This window comes from Dermacentor silvarum, chromosome 2 (genome assembly GCF_013339745.2).
Source record: "Dermacentor silvarum isolate Dsil-2018 chromosome 2, BIME_Dsil_1.4, whole genome shotgun sequence".
In the NCBI taxonomy this organism is placed as follows: Eukaryota; Metazoa; Arthropoda; class Arachnida; order Ixodida; family Ixodidae; genus Dermacentor; species Dermacentor silvarum.
The window spans coordinates 3,800,325-3,823,663 of NC_051155.1; the positions used below are offsets into that span (position 1 = coordinate 3,800,325).

Below are 23,339 nucleotides of genomic sequence, written 5' to 3' on the forward strand. Positions count from 1 at the left end.
AGGCCCGCCTCGCACACGTGCGCTTGCTTCGCATTCTGTCGCGGCGGAGAAGGTGCACCGCTTGCTGCTCGCGCAAAAATGACAAAATTTGGGGCGAAATTTCTAGGTTGTCGGAGGGGGAAATTCGTTATATCAAGGGGTCTCCCGCTGCGACTTCGTTACGTAGAGGTCTCAAATACATGTGCTTCTATGGAGTAACGGCGGGGAATATAAAAACTTCGTTATATCCAGGAATTCCTTATATGGAGGTTCGTTATAAGCAGGTTTAACTGTAAATACAGATGATGAATTTGTACTAGTGATGATGATGTGTAGAGATGAAGAAGAGTCAGTCATGGGTCGCGCTCACACTAATTCCCTCCCACGGTGGAAGCGGCCGCCTGGTCGCGCGGCATTATGATGAAATGCGGCGAGTGTACGGTTTTAAGCGCGATACATGCACAATTTCTGTACCACGGCAACGGTGGTCGGAAAAAATTCTAAGAGCGAGAAGCGGTAATTAACTGGAGATGTCTGCTCAATGACCGTGTAGGTTCCAATGAAACGACTGGCAAATTGTTCGCATAAACCGGGAACGCGCACAGGAGTCCATAATGATGATGATGATGATATGTGGTGTTTAATGGCGCAAGGGCCAGCTATGGCCAAAGAGCGCCATGACATATGGTAATAAAATGTTTATCTATTATGAATGAAGTGATTTAATTGAGTTGCTAATGTACATGTTATGTGGCTGTAAAGAGGCCTAAGAACGGGTCGCTGTAAACAGCGTAAAATAGAATGACAATGATTCATGATAAAATAAAAATGAGCATAAAAGTTTCACTACGGAAAGGTGATATAATAAATGACATACAAGGACTACTGCCTCCACAGGGCTCTTGAAGTAGAGAGCTGAGAGGCGTGTGGTATAAGAACTTATGTCACTGCGGCTACAGCCTCGAAGACTAGGCTGTGCTACGCATGACCTGGCCAAATGATTTCTAAGACGTTAATTTCATCTAAAAAGCTAAAAACTGTGTTTATGTTAAAAAGTGGTTCGTTGCTCAGAAAAAATGCTGGGTGAAATGGGATATGCTGGCGATATGCAGAATAAAAGTACTTTTTACGCTCCCTTTCTATTTCCTTGCACTGGATGAGGACATGGAGCACTGTAAGGGTGTCGCCACACCTTCGACATGACGGAGTATCACTTCCTGTCAGTAGGTAAGAGTGGGTGCCGAAGGTATGGCCTATTCTTAATCGGCAGAGGAGCACTTCTTTGTATCGTGCTGTTTTCTCTGATATCCAGTGCCCTAATTTTGGTTTGATAAAATGCAGTTTATTGGATACCTGGGTATCCCACTGTTTCTGCCAGTGCTTCTTCAGCTTATGACGTAAATATGGTTTAAGGTCTGTGACTGGAATTGGTATGTTTCTGTCGGCGTTGCTAAAAACTACTGAGGTAGTGTTCTCGTCAGCATCTTCGTTGCCTTTTATGCCACTATGGCCAGGCACCCAGCATAGGACGATGACTTGTTTAACCGTATAAGCTGAGCACAGCAATGCATATAGTTCGTTAAAAACAGTGTTCTTGTTTTTTTGTACGCTCATTAGAGCTCGGACTACACTCAATGAGTCCGTGAACACAATAGCTTTTGCGAGGTTCATTTGTTTTATGTGTTTAACTGCAGAGAGTATCGCGTACGCTTCTGCCGTAAAAATACTTGTATGTGGATTTAATGTACCAGATATTAAAAACGATGGTCCTAGAGCTGCATAGGCAACACCAGCAGGAGACTTCGAAGCGTCTGTATAGAATTCAGCACAAGAATACTTATTCTGAAGTTCACGAAAATGTGAATGTATACGTGTATGAGGTGCTCGTTTCGATATTTCAGCAAAAGAAATGTCACACTGTATATTCTGCCACTCCCAAGGTGGTGGCAGCCGAGTAGGAGCCATTAGAACATTCTTCATAAGAGGGGCGCCTAATTCTTCTGACAGTGCTTCCAACCGAAGTGACAGAGGAGGCCTAGTGGCCGGGCGGTTACGGAACAGCCTGGCCGCGGACATGTCGCGAATGGTAGAATGGCATGGATGCTGACTATCTGATTTAACCTTCAGGGCGTAGGCAAAGCTTAAGTATGTCCTTTGGAGATGTAGTGACCACTCGTTTGATTCAACGTACAGACTTTCTACAGGACTAGTCCTGAAGGCACCTGTAGCAACACGGATACCTAAGTGGTGAACGGAATCTAGCATCTTCAAAGCACTAGGTGCAGCGGAGTTGCATACTATAGCCCCATAGTCGAGGCGCGACCGAATGAGACTTTTGTAGAGGTTTAAAAGGCATCCCCTGTCACTTCCCCAAGATGTCCGGGACAATAGCTTCAGTAGATTCATTGTCTTCAGACACTTCGCTTTCAGATATTTTAAATGGGGGATAAATGTTAATTTAGTGTCTAAAATGAGGCCTAAAAATTTGTGTTCATGGCTCACAGATAGCCATTGTCCATTAAGATGAATACAGGGGTCAGGTAGTATACCTCTCTTGTTCGAGAAAAGAACGCAAGTGCTTTTTTGAAGGTTCAGTTTAAATCCATTCTCGTCAGCCCATTTACTTACTTTGTTTAACCCAAGTTGTACATGTCGCTCACAGATAGAAATGTTACATGATCTAAAACCTATTTGTACATCATCCACATACACCGAATAAAACATCGTACTAGGTAAGACAGTATTGAGCGAATTCATTTTCACAACGAATAGAGTACAGCTCAGTACACCACCTTGTGGTACGCCCGTTTCTTGAGTAAATGGATAGGATATTACCAACCCTAACACGGAACGTGCGATTAGATAGATAGCTTTGAATCACTCTCAAAAGGTTGCCTCGGACTCCCATTGCAGCCAGATCACGGAGAATTCCAAACCGCCAAGTTGTATCGTATGCCTTCTCCATATCTAAAAATACCGATAATAAAAACTGTTTGTGCACGAAGGCATCCCGTATATTCGCCTCGATGCGAACAAGGTGATCAGTTGTGGATCTACCCTCCCTAAAACCACACTGCAAGGGGTCTATTATTTTGTTGATTTCAAGATAATGGATCAGGCGTCGATTCACCATTTTCTCAAAGAGTTTACATAAGCAGCTTGTCAGGGCTATAGGCCTATAGCTGCTGGCCGAACACGGGTCCTTGCCTTCTTTAAGAATAGGTATTATGATTGCTTCCTTCCAGGCGGACGGAATATAGCTGGCAGAGAAAATGGCGTTGAAAAGCGATAGGAGTGTTTTGTGTGCTTCGGGGTGTAAGTGTTTTATCATCTCGTAAACTATTCGATCGTTTCCAGGGGCCGATTTATTACAACAATTTAGTGCAGCCTGAAATTCTGCCATGTTAAATGGACGGTTGTAAGGTTCATTTCTGTCTCCTTTCCGATCCAGAGGCAGTCGCTCTGCTTGTCGCTTGTGTCTCAGGAATGTGTCTGAATAATGGGATGAACTGGAAATGTACTCAAAATGTTCCCCTAGAGAATCAGCTTGGGCCTCAAGAGTTTCTCCTTGTGTATTCACTAATGGTAGAGGATGAGTTTCACGGCCTTTTATCTTGTTTACCCTGTTCCAAGCTTTTCTTTCGTCTGTATAAGAATTTATACTAGATATGTATCTTTGCCAGCTTTCCCTTTTGGCACGGCGGCGTGTTCTTCTTCCTTCAGACTTTATTTTCTTGAAGCTGATAAGATTCTCTGTAGTCCGAGAGTCGCGGAGGTGATTCCAAGCCTTATTTTGTTTCTTTCGCGCTTCCTACATTCATCGTTCCACCAGGGAACACGTCGTTTGGAAGGTGAACCATTTGTTTCGGGGATACATATTGACGCCGTATCAACAACAAATGCCGTCAGATATGCCACTGCATCATCTATAGGAAGCGTAGAGATGTCTTCCCAGTTTATGCGCGTGAGTTCTTCATACCGCTGTGGGGATTGAGGGTTGCGCCGGCATGATCGCGCGCGCTCCGCCTGCTCTGCCATCCCTCGCCATCGTTCCCCACTGGTCTCCTTCTCCGCCCGCGCCGCCTAACCGGTTCCCGCGGTGGCGCTGCGCACGCGGCGGTTGGCGGTGGGGGCGGAGCGTTGACGTCACGACGCGGCCGGTTGTCGGTCGCTAGCGGCGAAGCGTGGACTTCTCTCCGGGACCAGCGCACGGTACGTTCATGCTTTCCTCTCGTCCGCCGACACCTTTGTGACTAGGACTGGAGCTCGCGCGAGCACGGTGCCTTTGCCCGTGCGGGGAGCGCGTACTTTGTGCTGATCCTTTCCCGACGCTAAGCCGACGAGCGGTGCCATTAGTGCTCGCGCGAGGTCGTACCCCGCCGAGCCGCACTTGCCGAAAGCCTAAGCCGAACGATATTGCCCGTGCTCTACCGAGTTGACCCATTGGTTATCGCAAGAGCAAGTAGCATAGCCGCCGGGATAGCATAGCGGCGTGTCCCAGCTTGAGCCTGTGCTCTCGCCGTGACGTGCTATAGGCGCCTGTTATTGTATTTTCGCCCTGGTGCGGGACCCCTTTGGCTCCCCTCCGTGCGGGCGTTTGTGCAGTGCTGGTGCCGACGGTTTCAGTAAACGGTTTCCGTCAACTCAGGGCTTTACTGTGTTTTTGCGTGCGTCGCTCGGTAGCCCCTTGCGGCCTCTGAGCTCGCGCGCGAGCGGTGCTGGAGGCGACAGCTGACGCGGCCCTGTGGCTCGCTAAGCTCGAACCCGCGGTGGTTGGTCTCCTGTGAGACAACAAGAACCCACACTGGCGCCCAACGCGGATTCAAAGGCTCATTAAGCCTTTGTCTGTGCTTAGCCGAGTCAATACGCCTTAGCGAATTGGACTCGCCGCGTTATGTCTGCTAGGCGTAGTGACCTTTGTCCTTTGTTAGTGCTAGCAGACGCCGCGTTGCTCGAGAACGGGGCCAGGGCCCCCCTTGAGCAGCGCACTCCTGCACCCTCGCTTGTAACGACCCCCTGTGGGGACGGCAACGTGAGGCGCTACGTACCAGCTCCCTTTGGAGCAGTAGCGTTGTTTGAAAACGGGGCCAGAGCCCTCTCCGAACAGTGCACACGGGCACATTCGTCTGCCACGGCTCCCTTTGGAATGCCAAGCAGTGCGATGTCGCAGCGCTCCCGATCATTGACTCCTTCGGGAGTAAACAGAGCGCAGCGCGGAAACGGGGCCTTAGCCCTCTCCGACTTTTGCCCGTTGGCTGCTTCTCAATTGAACAGCCAAAACCAGTGGTATGCCGCGGCCCCCTGTGGGGAACCTTCAATCACGGCGACCACGAATTCCGCTCATACGTCTCCCTTTGGAGTACACTCGGTGGCGCCCAGTGGCACACCGATCGAGCACACACCTGTTGTATCGACACTGGCTGCTTCTCAATTGAACAGCCAAAACCAGTGGTATGCCGCGGCCCCCTGTGGGGAACCTTCAATCACGGCGACCACGAATTCCGCTCATACGTCTCCCTTTGGAGTACACTCGGTGGCGCCCAGTGGCACACCGATCGAGCACACACCTGTTGTATCGACACTGGCTGCTTCTCAATTGAACAGCCAAAACCAGTGGTATGCCGCGGCCCCCTGTGGGGAACCTTCAATCACGGCGACCACGAATTCCGCTCATACGTCTCCCTTTGGAGTACACTCGGTGGCGCCCAGTGGCACACCGATCGAGCACACACCTGTTGTATCGACACTGGCTGCTTCTCAATTGAACAGCCAAAACCAGTGGTATGCCGCGGCCCCCTGTGGGGAACCTTCAATCACGGCGACCACGAATTCCGCTCATACGTCTCCCTTTGGAGTACACTCGGTGGCGCCCAGTGGCACACCGATTGAGCACACACCTGTTGTATCGACACTGGCTGCTTCTCAATTGAACAGCCAAAACCAGTGGTATGCCGCGGCCCCCTGTGGGGAACCTTCAATCACGGCGACCACGAATTCCGCTCATACGTCTCCCTTTGGAGTACACTCGGTGGCGCCCAGTGGCACACCGATCGAGCACACACCTGTTGTATCGACACTGGCTGCTTCTCAATTGAACAGCCAAAACCAGTGGTATGCCGCGGCCCCCTGTGGGGAACCTTCAATCACGGCGACCACGAATTCCGCTCATACGTCTCCCTTTGGAGTACACTCGGTGGCGCCCAGTGGCACACCGATTGAGCACACACCTGTTGTATCGACACTGGCTGCTTCTCAATTGAACAGCCAAAACCAGTGGTATGCCGCGGCCCCCTGTGGGGAACCTTCAATCACGGCGACCACGAATTCCGCTCACCCCGCTAGGAGGCGACCATGAAAGGCGATCACGACCACGAAAGCGCACCCCGCTAGGAGCCCTTTTTGCTCTGGGGACGGCGGCGCGCCGGCCGGTATCCCTGTGGAAACCGCGCCACTCATCGAGCTGGACGTCAGTTCATCCTTGCTCGATCGCGCTGCTAACGCGCCAACGGCTCCCTTTGGAGCAGGCGCACAGACGCTGTTGCATAACGCCGCCGAAATGATCCAGGCGCTCTCTGGGGCAGTTAAAACGCTGTCGGCTGTTCCAAAATGCGCTCACCCCGCTGTACGGTTGGCAGTCCCGACCTACAGCGGATACGGTGACCTGCTCAGTGCCAGGGACTACTGTTACTCCCTCGCACGCTACCAGAGAGCTCTGGGTTTGAACGATCAGGATGTACTCGGACGCGTCGTCCCTGTTGCACTCACTGACTCGGCGGCTAGGTGGTACAGGCTTTCCGGACACCGTGCAACAACCCTCGAGGAGTTCCGCGCGGCATTCCTGCGTGAATTCCTACCCGCTGACTACGAGAGTCGGATGCGGCGAGAGCTTGGGCTACGTACACAGGCTCCTGATGAGTCGCTTCAGGAGTACGTACGGGCGATGCAAGACCTTTTCTTAGTCGCCGAGCCCAATGCCTCGAACGAGGAACGCGTCGAACGGGTGATCAGGCAGGCGCATCCGACCTTTTCGGCGTACCTGCGCGGCGGCCGCTTCCGAAATCTGGAGGAATTAGCCGCCGAGGCAAAGCGCATTCAAGGCGACATTATCGCCGCGCGCGCCTATCGCCCACCGCCGCCCGCCAGCGAGGCCCTTGAGCCGAGCTGCGCGTGGAGAGAGCCTGAGCCCTTTCCCCAACGGCAACCCGGCCAAGCTGCCTTTGCGGCTGCAAGCGGGTGTGTTTGGGAGCTGAGCGCGCGCGCTCTCGACCCCTACACGCACGAGAGACGGGCAGCCTGTGCTGAGCCACCGACCGAAACGCATGCGCAGGGACGCTTTTCGACCCAGCGCATCGCGGAGGGAAACGCTCGTTATCAAGCGGCGAGCCGACCCCGGCAGGGAGCTGAGGCTGCTCCGCCTCGGGAAAGATACCGCGACGGAGTACGCTGTTTTCGCTGCCAACAACGAGGGCACATTGCAAGGGATTGCACCGCGCCCCGGTCTCCTGTGAGGTCGGGAAACGGGATAGCAGGTCGCTCGTGAAGGCACGAGTGACCGAACCTTTGTTTGTTCCCTCGGCGTACCGAGCAGGTTGTGTTGCTGGTGCGCACGCGCCGTTTATTCCGGTGACCATTGCCGGCCGCGAATTTTCGGCGCTGCTGGACACGGGCGCAAGCGCTTCGTTGTTCGGCGAACAGGTTTTGTCCCACTTGCAAAAGCACGCAGTGCGCTTGCGGGACTGCCGAACGACATTCAATCTTGCGAAAGGCGTGGCCCATTCGGCTGGCGCCGCAAGGCTGACTGTCAGGTGGGGAGAGCGAATGAGACGCACGCGTTTCGTTCATCTCCCAGGGCTCAGTGTTCCTGTGATTCTCGGCCGGGACTTTCTCCTTAAAACTGGGATCGTTGTGGACATTGCGAATGGCGGCTATCGCGACGGTCAGTTCACGTCGCTAAAGCCGTTCATCAGCCCGCCGGCGTCCGATCTTGCCTGTGCAGATGGGGCGTCGGAATCGTGTCGCGCGCCGAGTTCGGGGGCAAGCCCCCGAGCTTCGCGCTCGCCCGCTCATGGTCCCCTTTGGGATCGAGAGGCACGGCACGAACCGTGTCGCGCGCAGAATTCGGGGGCAAGCCCCTGCGCTATGCGCTTGTCGACTCACAATCCCCAGTGGGATAGAGCGACACGGCACGAAGAGGCACCACATCCTCTGTCCGCCTGTGCGGCTCATTTGGATGATGCACAGAAGGCTCGTTTGTCGGCACTGTTACGCGACAACGCAGACCTTTTTAACCGATCAACCGGGCTGTACCGATTTGGCGAGCCACGCGATCGAAACTGGTGACGCGCTTCCTTTGAAGTGTAACCCCAGGCCCGTCAGTCTTGCCAAGAGGCAGGTGATTGATGGTTTGCTGGACGAGATGCTATCGGCCGACATTATCCGCCGCTCGTACAGCGCCTGGGCGTCTCCAATTGTGTTGGTGCCTAAGAAAGATGGCAGTCATCGCCTGTGCGTAGACTACCGCCGTCTGAACGGAGTGACTCGTAAGGATGCCTATCCGCTTCCTACGATTAGCTCCATTGTAGGAACCCTGGGCAGTGCGAGGTACTTCACTACGTTGGATGCCTCGAAAGGGTACCTACAGGTCCGGATGGATGCGCGTGACCGGTCCAAGACCGCGTTCACGTCCCACAGAGGGTTGTTTGAGTTTACTCGTATGCCCTTTGGTCTATGCAACGGTCCTGCGACCTTTCAGAGACTGATGGACCGCGTCCTCGGGGAAGCAAAGTGGTCATACTGCATGTGCTACCTCGACGACATCGTGATTTACTCACGAACCTTCGAAGAACACTTGGCCCATGTTGCCGATGTGCTCGAGAGGGTGCGGGCCGCCGGGATGACTTTGAATCCTGCGAAAGCCCAACTAGCGCAAACCCGAGTTCAGTTACTGGGGTTTACGCTGGGCGAAGGCTCCATTGAGCCGGACCGGGAGAAACTTCGGGCAATCCTCGATTTCCCCGCGCCCAAGGACGTACGTGGCCTTCGCCGCTTTTTGGGAATGGCCAACTTTTACCGGTCGTTCATCCCGTCCTGTGCCCGAGTGCAGGCGCCCTTGAGCAAGCTCTTGGGTAAGTCGGCCGAGTGGCAATGGGGACCTGAGCAGCAGCAGGCTTTTCACCAACTGTCTAGTGCCATTGCGGAGACAGCGCAGCTCAGACTCCCCGACCTGACCAGACCGCTCGTTGTCCAGACCGACGCGAGCGATCTGGGTTTAGGAGCAGTCCTCCTACAGGAATACGATGGCGTGTTGTAGCCGCTGGCCTTTGCCAGCCGCTCCTTGATACCGGCTGAGAGGAATTATTCCGTGACGGAGAAGGAGTGCCTCGCTATCGTGTTTGCACTACGTAAATTCGATGTCTACCTTGATGGTATGAAATTCGTAGTGCAAACGGACCACAGTGCGCTAAGCTGGCTGATGCGGCTCCGTGAGCCTGCGGGCCGGCTGGCGCGCTGGGCTCTCCTGATACAGCATTATGACTTTTCTGTGCAGTATAGAAAGGGGAGCACTAACGTGGTAGCTGACGCGCTATCTCGTGCCCCATTGTCCACCCAGAGCTTTTCTCCAGGTGCAACAGCCGCTGCCGGTGCCTTAGCGCCAGCTAGCGTCGGGGGCGAAACGAGCGGAGAGAGAGGCGAGTCCGCAAGCGGGCAAACCTGTTTCTCCGCGCTCCAGGCAAGCAGCGCGCCGGAAAGCGTGCGTGCGGGGGAGCTTCTCGAAAGCGAACCCATGACGCCGATGGCTGCAGTCCTGAGTGAGGACGAGACCAACCTCCCCTTTGGGAGAATTGGAATCGCTTTCAGCAGGCAAGAGCTACTGAAGGCCCAGCAAATTGATCCGTTTTGTCGCGGAGTGAGCGACGGTCTCAGGGAGACGGAGCGCCGAGACGCTGCTGGTAGTGCGGCGGGCGCAGGGGGGCCGGAAACAGCGTGTGTCGCTGAGTCCCCCGCGGATTTATATTTGCTGGATCATGATGGGCTCCTGCTGAAATACATAGCCACCGATGATGACGCTGTGGACCCGTTTAAGGTGGTTATCCCCAAAAGTCTGAGAAGCGCACTGTTGCGATGTTCTCATGACGAACCCTTGGCCGGTCATTTGAGTGGCTCTAAAGTTTTTGCGAAACTAAGCCAAACTGTGACCTGGCCTGGCATAAAGCGTGACATTTTTCGCTATTGCCGTTCCTGCCATGTCTGTCAAATGGTGAAATCAAGGGGTGGCAAGCCGCCCGGGCTGATGAAACCAATCGACAGTGAGCGTCCGTGGCAAGTGACCACCTGCGATCTTATGGGGCCTTTCCCCAGGAGTAAGCAGGGGTTCACACACCTGATGGTAGTCGTTGATCATTTTTCTAAATGGGTGGAACTGTTTCCGCTTCGTAAAGTGACAGCGCGAGCGGTGCTGGAAAGGCTACAGGAAGTGTTTTGTCGGTTCGGCTTTCCGAAAAGACTGATTGCGAACAACGCGTCCTATTTCACCGCTCGGGTGTTTGGTGCTACGTGCCGTTCCCTGGGAATTAATCACTGCACCACTTCGCCCTACCATCCCCAGTCCAATTTGACGGAGAGACTCAACAGAACTCTTAAACCAATGTTAGCGGCCTTTGCCGAACGTCAAAAGGATTGGGCAGACCACTTGAGTGAGCTCGTGTTCGCAGTCCGAACCTCCGAGAATCGCTCAACTGGTTTCTCTCCCGCCTTCCTCAATTTTGGAAGGGAGTTGGCTAATCCGGTGACCAGTGTCATGCAATGCCAGCTCGGGGACGAGGAAGCGCCGGCAGACTGTTCTGCTTACGCTTCAGCACTTCGGGACAGGCTTTGTCGGGCTCTCTGTAGAGCAAGGCAGAGTTTGGCGTCGGCCAGGGCCCAGCAGAAGGCTCAATACGACCGGAAGCATCGCCATCTTTCATTTAAGGTAGGTGATCTTGTCCTGAAGCGCAACCACGCTCTTAGCGATGCGACCAAGGGGTTCTCAGCCTCGCTCGCCCCTAAGTGGCTTGGTCCGTACCGAGTAGAGAAAGCTTGGTCTCCACTCGCGTACTTGCTGAAGGATCCCTCTTCGGGAAAACTCAGCCGTGCCCATATCGCCGACCTGAAGGCCTTTGCGTCACGGTCCGACGAGCTTGCGCCAGTGCCCAGTGGCATTGCGCGCAAGCAACGGGGCACACCCGGAGCAACGGACCGCATTCGGACCACGCACCGGTACAATCTGAGGAAGCGGTCACCTGTGTGATCTCGCGCCGGACGACGGACTTTTCCGCAACCGAAGGCCCTCAGTAAAATGCGTAGCCTCAGTGGGCTAGCTTCTTTGCGGCCAGTGCACGAAAAGAAGCTAGTCCCAGCCCAGCGTATGGCAAGTGTGTTTGGGTAGTGTTTTAACAGTGTGCATTTTTACCCATTTTTTAAAGTACGTACGCTGAGTGTATTTGTTTTTGTTTTTTTTGAAAGTGTGTTTAATTTTCGCGTGTACAGCCCTATAGTTTAATTAATTACTTGTTTTTTTTTCTTGTACGTAGACGGTGAAGATTTTCGTTTTTCTTGTTCTTTTCTTTTTCCTTTTTTTTTATTTCACTTTGCCGAGAGGGGGGTTGTTGATTTGCGCGGTCGTCAGGCGCGGTGGTGGACAATGGTCCCATTGACTTGGCGCTGAGCCGTGCTCCCTCAAGGGCTGCAGAAGATAGCGTCAACCTTTCCCTTTCCTCAAGAACCACTTATCATCCCATTGACTCGTCGGTGTGAGGGGGACGAAGGACGCTTTGCGCCTTCTATGGCGCGGCGCGTTGTGTACGGCGATGAGCATAGCGGTGTTAGGGAGTGTTGCGCAGCTTGGAGAAAACCGCAAGGAGTGTGTGTGCGTGCGTGTGTGTGTGCGCGTGCGTGGTGCCTGTTGCTCTTCGAAGCAACCAGAAGTCGCACCAACTGCAGCATCGGATCTTCGTGGACACTGAAGGTGGACGGGGTCACTGACCCTCTGACGACAGACCGAGAGCCCGGCTCTCTGCGGTCGCCGCCTCTGTGCAAACGCCTTGCCGCCACGGTTGTGGCTGCCCCTTTCATCTTGGCTCCGGCGGCGTGGCCAGCTGACCCGGCAGTGTCCTGCCCCATCCGGCTGGAGTTCGGGACCGCCACCACCACGAAAACAACAACTCCGATCTACCAACGGTGAGCCCGTTCCTGCAATCAAGGCTGCCCTCGAGACTCCTACGTCTTCGGCCACCGCCCCTAGCCACAGAACTTTACGCGCCGTTTCCCCTTCGCACCTTGGACACTGTCCCGCGCCAGCGGCCGACTATTTTGTTAATATTTCTCCCCCTTCTCGCGGCAATTTTTTTTTTGCATTATAGAGCGTAGCAGTTTAATTTTTTATTTTCCCACGATCCTTGTATATAATTATTATTTTTATAGTGCATGAAAGTGTTTTGTTTTATATGTCGGAACGCGGTGTTTTAAGAGTACTTGCTGGGCTGAGGTTAGCATTTAGCTTGTGCATGAAAGACTCAATTGTCTTTGATGCATAAGCCCCTACTAGCTGTTTCGCCAGGCTGGTAGGGGGGCATTTAAGGAGAGGAGGATGTGGGGATTGAGGGTTGCGCCGGCATGATCGCGCGCGCTCCGCCTGCTCTGCCATCCCTCGCCATCGTTCCCCACTGGCCTCCTTCTCCGCCCGCACCGCCTAACCGGTTCCCGCGGTGGCGCTGCGCACGCGGCGGTTGGCGGTGGGGGCGGAGCGTTGACGTCACGACGCGGCCGGTTGTCGGTCGCTAGCGGCGAAGCGTGGACTTCTCTCCGGGACCAGCGCACGGTACGTTCATGCTTTCCTCTCGTCCGCCGACACCTTTGTGACTAGGACTGGAGCTGACTCGACTTTCCTATGGGGGACGCGTGGAGAGCACTCATCAGCTTTTGTTAATTTTAGGACGATAGGAAAATGGTCACTTCCATATGGATTTTTAATCACGTTCCACTCTAGGTATGGCACGAGTGTACTAGATGCGATGCTTAAATCGATAGATGAATATGTTTTGTTTGCCACGCTGTAAAATGTAGGCTCTTTCTTATTTAGTAGGCATGCATCTGTAGAGAGGAGGAAGTTTTCTACTAAGCGCCCTCTAGCATCACAGCGACAATCTCCCCAAAGGGTGTTGTGTGCATTAAAATCTCCAACGACAACATAAGGTTCGGGCAGTTCGTAGATGAAGCTGTGAAATTCTGCTTTTGATAGGTGGTAGTTCGGGGGGATGTATAGTGAAGCAATTGTTACCATCTTGTTAAAGAGTACTGCACGGACAGCAACTGCCTCCAGAGGCGTTTTAAGCTGTATTTGCCGGCAAGCAACACCTTTATTTACTGCTATGGCCACACCGCCCGACGAGGCAAGGGCGTCGTTGCGGTCTTTTCGGTAAATGGCATACTGCCGGAGAAAGTTCGCATGAGAAGAATTAAGATGGGTTTCTTGGACACACAGCACCCTTGGATTAAACTTGTGAAGGAGTTCCTGAATGTCATCAAGATTGTGGAGTAAACCTCTAACATTCCACTGCAGTATCTGTGTATCCATTTTATATGTCTTTTGTGCTGTGTGTCTGAGAGGTAAATTAAGCTAGCTCACGAGGCCTTTCCAGGCCCCGTGATGGGGGTTTTCCCTTCCTTCCCGGCGCGCTCGAGGGAGCTGCGCCGTTCTTTGAGCGTCTGAGACGCCAGTGTTTTTCTTGTATCCATCACCTCATCTGAGGCGGTGGATAGTGCCCGCTCAGCGGGCACGTTTGCGGGGGTTTCGGGCCTATCTGCACGGGCAGTGGCCCTGGGTCCGGCAGGCCCGCGGGTCTGCTGGCCCTCCTTAGCAGGGGGCGGAACAGCGCCGGCTGCTCCAGCCGGGGGGGCTGATGGTGTGGCTGCCGTCCCACTCCGTGTGACTTGAGCGGCCGCCGAATGACGTGGCGCTGCCCCCCGGCGCGCCACATCGGTGTAGGACGGACTAGACTGGTTATGCATAGAGAAACGCTTGCGTGCTTCTTGGAACGACAGATTAAATTTGATTTTGAGTTCAATGATTTGCTTCTCTTTTTTCCAAGACGGACATGAACGGGAATACGCGGGGTGATCTCCGTCACAGTTAGCACAGCGGGTGGTGAAAGTGCAGGAGTCAGATAGGTGCTCATTGAATGCACATTTTGCACAGGTGGTGCGCCCTCGGCAGGTTTGCGACCCATGCCCGAACCGCTGACACTTGAAGCATCGGCGCGGATTCGGGATGTATGGCCGTACACGGAGTTTGCAGTATCCAGTTTCTATTGAGTCTGGTAGGTTACTTGTTCCAAAGGTAATGATTATGCGTTTCGTCGGGATTTGCTTGTCATCGCGCCTGATGGTTATTCGTTGTACTTTTACTACATTCTGATCTTGCCACCCCTCGAGTAGCTCGCTCTCACTAAGGTCAATTAGGTCATCTTCAGAGATGACACCGCGGACAGTGTTCAATGATCTGTGTGGGCCCACTGATACAGGAATGTCTCCAAAAGCAATGAGTTTTGTTAATTTGCTGTACTGGGTCTTGTCTCGAACTTCAAGAAGAAGGTCGCCGCTTCCCATCTTAGTTACTTTGTAGCCTGGGCCGAGCGATTCTGTCAAAGATTTTGACACAACAAAAGGAGATATTGTGCGGACTGTCTTGGTTTCATGCTGACTGTGGATTACGTGGTACTTTGGGAATGTTTCTTTCGGCTGCATGAAAAAATTGAAGCTTTCATCGGTGCGCCCCCTCTTAAGGGAGCGATCAGGTAGTGGGGGGAAATTGGATTCCATTAAGAGATTCCTATATTCGGCAGGGATGGCCGCCACCCACCATGGAGCCCAACTAGGGGACGACACAGGACAAACTATTCAGTTCTGTGCACGCCAACGGTGCATCCCCACTATAACCAAATACCTATACCCAAGGCTGGATATAATGCACAAGGTTAACCCTTGCTGCCCATGAAATCGGAAGTAAAAGGAAAATAAAGAGAGGACAGGAAAGATTGAAAGTGAAAGAGAAAGACGAAGATTGGGAGAGAAGGACAGGAAAGGGCAACTACCGATTCCCCCCGGGTGGGTCAGTCCGGGGGTGCCGTCTACGTGAAGCCGAGGCCAAAGAGGTGTGTTGCGTCCGCCAGGGGGGCATAAAGGTCCAAACACGAGGCTTCGGCTCAACCTCCAGGATCCCCTTTTCCCCGGACACGGCTAAGCCGCGCACGGTTAGACGCGGGAGGGTCCAACCCCCATGTGCTCGGGTCCGTGGTGTCGCAACACACCAAACGCCTACTTGCGCAGACGCCCCTGCGGGGCACAGGAGTCCATAGAAGAACTTCGTCACCAGGGGGAAAAGTGACAACCCGGTGAGTCGAGTCGTAGCGATGCTTCCGAACATCCTGAGCGATGTCGGTGTTAATGCGGGCTCGATGACGGCAGGCTTCGAGGCGAGACAAAAATGGAGAAAAAACGGTGGTGTGTTGCACAGCCGTATTGTAAGCAAATGTCACGATTGCATCCCAGTTGGGGTGGTCGAAGCTGATGTACATTGCAATCATATCCAATAGAGTACAATGAAAACGCTCTGTAAAGGTGTTAGTCTGCGGGTGGTAACTCGAAGTGGTCTTGTGAACAGCGTTAGAGGCTTGCAGAACTTCGATAAGAAGAGACAGGAAGGCTTTGCCGCGGTCGTTGAGGAGAACGCGCGGAACTCAGTGACATAAGAGGATCTGGCGTAGAAAGAAATTGGCGACTTCAGCAGCACTCCCAGATTGTATACAGGCTTTCTCAGCATAGGGTGTCAGATGGTCTACGGCCATAACAATCCAGCGACTGCCATTGGAGGTCTTGGGAAGAGGATCATACAAGTCTATTCCGATGACCTCGAAGGGTGAAGCGGGTCAAGGAAGAGGTTGCAAAAAAACAGAAGGAGAAGTCGTAGGTCGTTTGCGGCGTTGACAAAGAACGCATGATGCGACGTACCTGGCTACGGCAGAAGAGAGGCCAGGCCAAGAGCACCGACTGCGTATTCTGTCGTATGCCTTGTGGTATCCGAGATGACCTGCCGTCGGATCATCATGAAAGGCTTCAAGCATGGTATGAGAACGTAGTATGATGGGTATCTATTTGTTGCCATGACGTGATAAATATAGCGATGCAAAGCCCCATCATGAAGCTTGAATTGTTTAAGTTGTCGACGGAGTGGGGCATTCAGAGGTGAATCAGAACCTTCCATGCGATCAAGAATAGTTTGGCAGTATGAATCGGCACCACATTGGTGGGAAACAAGGACAGACTAGTGATTAGGTTTCAAACAGTCGAGCGTTGAGATGGACAAGGGTGATGAAGTGGTCTCGGGCTGTACATCAGTACGATTAGGCGATGCTGAGTCATTATTGCTCTGCAAAGGGCAACGAGATAATGATCTGCGTCTGGGTGACTCTTTCCAGACCGGTAGGTAACGTCGAAATCGTAATACGGATCACCCAGTGACCAAGGCGACCAGGGAGGTTCTTTAGCGACCATAGCCAGCACAGTGCTTTATGGTCGGTGACGACTGTAACGTGGCGGCCGTAGAGGTATGGCCGAGACTTTTGCACTCTTGTTACAACAAGGCACTCTTGTTCGGTGATGGTATAATTTTTCTCGGCAGCAGTCAGTGCCCGACAGGCGTAAGCAACGACTCGTTTGCGCAAGGTGGTGTCACGTTGCAGGAGAACAGCACCGAGGCCATGACTGCTGGTGTCAGTGTGGATGATAGTAGCTGCACTTTGGTCGAAGTGGCACAAGTACTGGGTCGGACGTCAGGCCCTGCTGGAGTGTCAAAAAGGCACTTTCACATTCGGTGGACCAAATGAAGGGCATGTTATTTGAGAGGAGTTGATGGAGCGGCGACGCAAGCGCAGCAAAGTTGCGTATGAAGCACCGTAAATACGAAGCCAGTCCGAGAAAACTGCGCAGGTCTTTTTGGCACAGGGGACGAGAAAACTCAAGGACGGCGGATAGTTTCTCAGGGTCTGGTCGAATGCCTTCTTTGCTGACTAAGTGCCCCATAACTTTTATAGACTTCGCTGAGAAAGTACATTTTTTCGTGTTGAGCTGTAGGCCAGTGTTTGTGAGGCAGGTTAGCACTTGTTCAATACGCTACAGGTGTTCTGGGAACGTGGTTGAAAACACTACGATGTCGTCGAGATAGCAAAGACAGGTCTTCCATTTTAAACCACGCAGGGCATTATATATCATATGTTCGAAGGTGGCAGGAGCATTGCAGAGCCCAAAGGGCATCACACTAAACTCGCATAGCTAATCTGGCGTGGCAAAAGCGGTTTTCTCCTTGTCAGACTCTGACACCAGTATTTGCCAGTAGCCGGATCTAAGATCAAGACTAGAAAAATATTCGGCACCCTGTAAAGAATCTAGTGCGTCGTCGATCCGTGGCAAAGGGTAAACATCCTTGCGCGTGATTTTGTTCAGGGCACGGTAATCGACACAAAAACGCACTGAACCGTATTTCTTCTGCACTAGAACAACTGGAGAGGACCAGAGGTTCGAGGAAGGTCGTACGATATTCCGTCGAAGCATGTCCGATACATTTTCCTCTATGATTTCGCACTACTTATGAGACACGCGATATGGCCGCCGGTGAACAATGCGGGAGCCGTCAGTGTGTATGTGATGAGTCGCGGCTGCCATCATACAGAGGGCTGGCGAATTGACGTCGAACAAGGAACGGTGTTTTTCTAATAGTGCGAGCAGAGCGCGACTCTGGGCAGCAGTCCGATCAGGGCTTATGGTTGCCGACAGCGGTGTGAAGCAGGCAGTGAGTGGCGAGGACGTTGACTCTGGTCACACAGGTGAAATGGCAACAACTGCATTAGGCTGTGTATCAATTGCGCAAGTGACACTTGATCCAAGGGGTGGTAGTGGAGGTTCGGTAGTTATGTTGAACGCGGTGAGGAATGCAGAGCCATGAGAGAAGCGAACAAGGCCAGGAATAATAAGAATTCCTCTAGATAGCGTATGACCGTAGGGAAGAATGAGAACGTCGCCATCTCGAATGTCACTGGAATTGACCCATACATTTTCTTCTCTAGAAATCTTCTCTAGAAACAAGTCCGAATTTTTGGAGTACGAAAAATCCGCCGGCTACTGTAGTGGTCCGTTGGTAGAGGATCCGCGGTAACCGGAGGGAGAGCCGCAACGTCGGCATATGTTGGCACCTGTCAAGCGCAGGGACTGTCGGAGCACGTTAGACGTGACGTAGAGGCGATCTCTTGCTTGATTATCTCGTGTAAGCCGGTCGGAGAAGGGGCGACGCCAGGTCCTGTCGCACAGGCAGAGCACCCTCAGAGATCCTCAGAGGTCCATCAGGTCCACCGTGAAGTTCCTCCCAAAGGCAGACGGAGGTCTGTGTTATCCGTGTATAGCCTGTCAGGTTGGTGGGGATCGCCGACGGCCCTCTGCCTCGACACACCGCGTCCCGCGGTTGGCGCATGCCTGCGCATCAACTGCGGTCCGGTACAAGCTCGAGGAAACAATAGACGACAACCACGTGTACACTCGGAAAGCATTTATTACGACTGCAACTAATACTTCAAGCAGGCCAGCTAGCTATAGGTGACATCGCTGAGGGTTCCCTCGAAGAGAATAATACACTAGGTAAAGAAGGGCTTCCGACTTACCAACTGGGGAATACGGGGGGGGGGGGGGCCGCGGCGTTTGCCGTGGCAAAACGCGGTTGACTAACCACATGCGGGAATACGGGAGCGGCGGCGGAGACTTCCGCTATCGCCGTTTGCTGGGGACCAAAGAGACCCGGGCGATATCAGCGGGATCTCACGTGAGCCACCCGGTGGCGCTGATAGCGCTTGCGATTCCCGCGCGCTGCCCGCGGAAGGAAAGTTTCCCCTCTCCCAACTCTCCCTGGCACGCATGCGCTTGACGCGACGTTCGCTGCGCGTGCAGCGGTTATGGGACCCAAGGATTCCCACATCCCTCCACCCATATTGCCCTACGGCGGAGAAATTGCTGGAACGACGGCATTGACAAAGTATCCGGGCAGATGCGATGGTAAACACCGGCAGGAAATGTCCAAATCCACGTTGATACACAGCACAGTCCTGTGTGGCGGCCGCCCACATGTGGCAGCCGTCACAGTGGTTGATGATGACGGGGGCTGAAGATGGCTTGCCCTCAAGATGCGCGCCGCAATGTCCACCCAGGAACAGCGGGTCAGGGCTTTCGCGAAGCGGCGCGCGCGCCGGCTCGATGAACCTCGCACCGACGCATCCTCGTGGGAGTGTATGATGGTGGGCCTCCCTCATTGTGGCTGCCATGAGTTACTGCATCGGGCCGCGAACAGGGAGGTGCCTCCGCTGCAATTTGAGGCCAAGACAGCAGACAGGGACGTGGACGATGGCAGCAATAACAAGTCCAGGCGGCTTCACTCGTTCTGCAAAGTCGCTCAAATGCACTCCACAAACACTTACAATTAGGGCAGTAGAGGCCGCCGTAGCGTCGGCCGTCTGACACGATGCTGAACCACCCGTCTACCGCATAGCTTTATGCGGCAACGAGAAAGAAAAACAATCCAGTTCGTTTGAATGAAGTTATTCGCTTCGAACGAATTTTTCCGGTCCGATACAGCGCGAAAGTGTGCAATGCTCGTATGAACAAAGCGCTCTCTGGTCCCCCGAGATTTCGGTTATTCCGCCCGCAAAATATTGAATTCATCTGAACAAAATAAGCATTCTATTTCGAACGAGGTTTCTCCACTCGGGCGAGTATAGTACAACTAGCGAATCTGGTTGCACCCGCTAAATGTCATGGCATGGTCGTCTTCGAACATGCGACCGGCAGCTCCGCAGAGCCTTAGGCCTAATCACGTCCATGACGGATACCAATGCCACAAAAGACCCATAAAGGGTTCCAATGAGCCGCCGCGAGGGGATGCAGGCCTAGCTAAGTGGTCCCCGCTCGCTGCTCAACACGCAGCTTCCGAGCAGACTCCTGGCACTGCGCCCCGCTGACGTCCTAGCCAGCGTTTCCAGCGCCCAGCTCCCAGAGCCAAAGATACAGAAAGGAGGCTATTTACATATGTACAGGGAAAATCGACCCCCGCGCTGACTGCTGCACTCACTCGCTTCGGGCGTACTCTTAGGAGAAAACTCGCTGCAAATCTCAGCGTCTACACGAGTTCGGCGACATTGGCGCAGCGTTAACTCGCACTCAAGAAGAAAGCACACGCCCAACCTAGCTAGCAATCACGCCTTTGGGTGAGGCCTAACGATGGTCCGGACAAAGCCTTCTTCGCACCGAACCGATCGTCGTACCGTTTTCCAAGAGCTTGCCCCACGTTGGGAACGCCAAATGTCGGGATATGGTGGGGATCGCCGACGGCCGTCTGCCTCGACACCCCGAGCCCCGCGGTAGGCGCATGCCTGCACATCAACCGCAGTCCAATACAAGCTCGAGGAAACAATAGACGACAACCACGTGTACACTCGGAAAGCATTTATTACGACTGCAACTAATACTTCGAGCAGGCCAGCTAGCTATAGTTGACATCGCTGAGGGTTCCCTCGAAGAGAATAATACACTAGGTAAAGAAGGGCTTCCGACTTACCAACTGGGGAATACGGGGGGGGGGGCCGCGGCGTTTGCCGTGGCAAAACGCGGTTGACTAACCATGTGCGGGAATACGGGAGCGGCGGCGGAGACTTCCGCCATCGCCGCTTGCTGGGGACCAAAGAGACCCGGGCGATATCAGCAGGATCTCACGTGACCCACCCGATGGCGCTGATAGCGCTTGCGATTCCTGCGCGCTGCCCGTGGAAGGAAAGTTTCCCCTCTCCCAACTCTCCCTGGCACGCATGCACTTGACGCGACGTTCGACGTTGACGCGACCCGAGGATTCCCACAAGCCATAGAGATTGAAGTTCCCCTAGGTGCTGGCAAACAGCTATTATATCTTGGATGGTGGTAGGATTTTGCGTAGGGAGTGCACTAAAGGCGACGGTGTTTATGCCTTTAATAATATGCCCTATGTGGTCGGTCTGGGACATGATGGCGTTGACATGTTTGCACAAAGCTAGCACATTCTCATTGTATGATTTGTACAGTTCCCCGGGGAGCTGGACGCGCTCACTGTACTTCTTCTTCGCAGCCTCAGTGCAAACAGTGGAAGCGCCGAAGATCTGACGAAGTTGCTGCGTGAACGTTTCCCAGTTGGGGAGATCAGGCTGATGGTTTCAAAACCAGGCTTCCGCGACATCAGTGAGGTAGAAGGGGACATTGTGCAACTTCTGTGAGTTATCCCACTTATTAAAGTCGCTTGCCAGGTTGTAGTTCTGGAGCCATTCCTCAACGTCATCTCCCCGCAGACTAGCGAAGACTGGTGGGTCATGGTGGCGGTTGTGGATAGCCACGACAGATTGCGAAGGCTGTGCTGGGGTGGTAGTAGTGGACGTGCTCAGATTGTCTTGAGCAGACATGGCAGTAAGTGGTATGCGGCGACCCAAGCGGAGCTCCAGTGAGAAGGGTGAGAGGTCTTCCAGAACGAAAAGCACCTTCCACCACCTATAAGGAACCGTTTATTCCAGTCGAGCTCGCGCTACGACGAAGAACAAGCTGGGCGGCTGATGATGGTAAATGCAGATGCGGTAAATACGAGGCGTTGCACCCTCTAAACCCTGCAGTTCATTTTAAAATGTGCAGCAAAGGTGCAGGGCTGGTTCATAATTTTTCTGCACTCATCCTGCCGACAGTGCCAGCTTGGTGAAAAGGTGCAGGTGCAAAGGTGCAGGTGCAAAGGTGCAGGTGCAAAGGTGCAGGTGCAAAGCAGCAGCGCAGCAGATGCCAGCACACATGAAGGTAGCGTCACTGAAACTGCACTTACGTGCACCTGCTATGTTGTTTACACCGCAGAAGCATACCACACCTGCGGTTTGGGACCTCTCAAACTTACCCAGACAGCCTACACTAGACGGACAAGATATATTGCATGTGTAGCGAAAACTGACCGAAGCCGCCATTTGCCACAGAGCCTATTACTTTATATATCGAATTATCTATATATTGAACTTTTTTGTGAAGCCCTTCAGATTCGATATATCCAAGTTCGACTGTAATTGTGCAGGGTTGCAAGGAAGGCCCTCACTCATTAGCACATTTTATTTCAGCAGCTGAGTACACAATTAATATTCTCATGCGATCAGCATTCTTAGCCTACTTTGCCCACTTTGATATGCGCTGCTGCTGCCTGCTACCTAGCCCTTGAAATGTCACTCTCGCTAACGAAGCAAAACAGAAAATCACATGTCTGACCAATAAAAGTGAGAATGCATGCCCTTCTAGCTTAGAACAAAAATTTGTTTTACGCTTCAAAAAAAACTATAATTTGCACCGTAGTTAGTTACGAGTGAGATATGTTGAACCCCTATTCTACAGCGCCAATGAGACAAAGGTAGCTGCGGTTGGGAGGACACATTGAGTAAAGCTTTCGCTATGCTATGCGAAGGTGTAGACGCTGTGGTCTGCGGTGGCGCCGTGGTGCGTGGGTATATTATTGTGAGACAGTGCTCTGCCCCACAAGGAGATGCTATGTTTCAAATCAGTTCCATGAAGCAGAGGAAGACGACCATCAGCCGAGTATTGTTCATGTCTTGCTTCTGTCGTCTTGGCTTTTCTAGACTGTAAGTAAGACTGTATGCAAACCTTCTGCTCCATGTTACTCATTTGCCTCTCTACAACAATGTTCTTATTACCGTGCAACATCTGGAAGCAATCCCTCAAATTGCATTCTGTGTGGCTCGAATAAATTCAACCGGCAGCTCATACCTGAGGATCATGCGCAGGCGGAACATCTCGAGCGCGCGCACAGTCTCTTCCTGGTGGGGCACCATGGCGGCAAGAGAGCGCAAGGCACGTACAATGGCCGCCAGGGCATCATTCTTGCTCTCGTTCTTGGCTTCGCGCTTGAGCTCCTCGTCCGACAGGCGCTCCAGGAAGGCGGGCACCAGTGACACGATGGGCATCAGGTACCGCTCCACTGTGGGTACTGTCAGCAGGCTGTGGCACAGCCCAAACGGCCGGATGAGTGCAGCTATGACAGCCACGGACAGTGGGGGTCCCGAGCGGAACCGTTCCAGCAGGATGGTGAAGCCCCCCAGGTTGCCAAAGCGGTTGATCAGGTCCACCACCCAACCCTGCACAGAGCACGTTGGGCTTGGAAGGCTGCATCACCCAACAGCAAAGCAGGCGATCAAAGATGCCAGCCTTGACAAAGGTGCAAAAGACTG

At 53.2% G+C, this 23,339-nt stretch overlaps 1 protein-coding gene across 1 annotated transcript in view; it reads right to left on the reverse strand.

Moving 5' to 3' along the window:
- The window catches only part of LOC119441288 (probable ubiquitin carboxyl-terminal hydrolase FAF-X), a 540,581-nt gene that overhangs the window by 448,286 nt on the left and 68,956 nt on the right, over positions 1-23,339 (reverse strand). Inside the window, 1 exon segment of the mRNA XM_049661116.1 lies at positions 22,879-23,246. Within this exon segment, the coding sequence (XP_049517073.1) occupies positions 22,879-23,246 (368 nt within the window).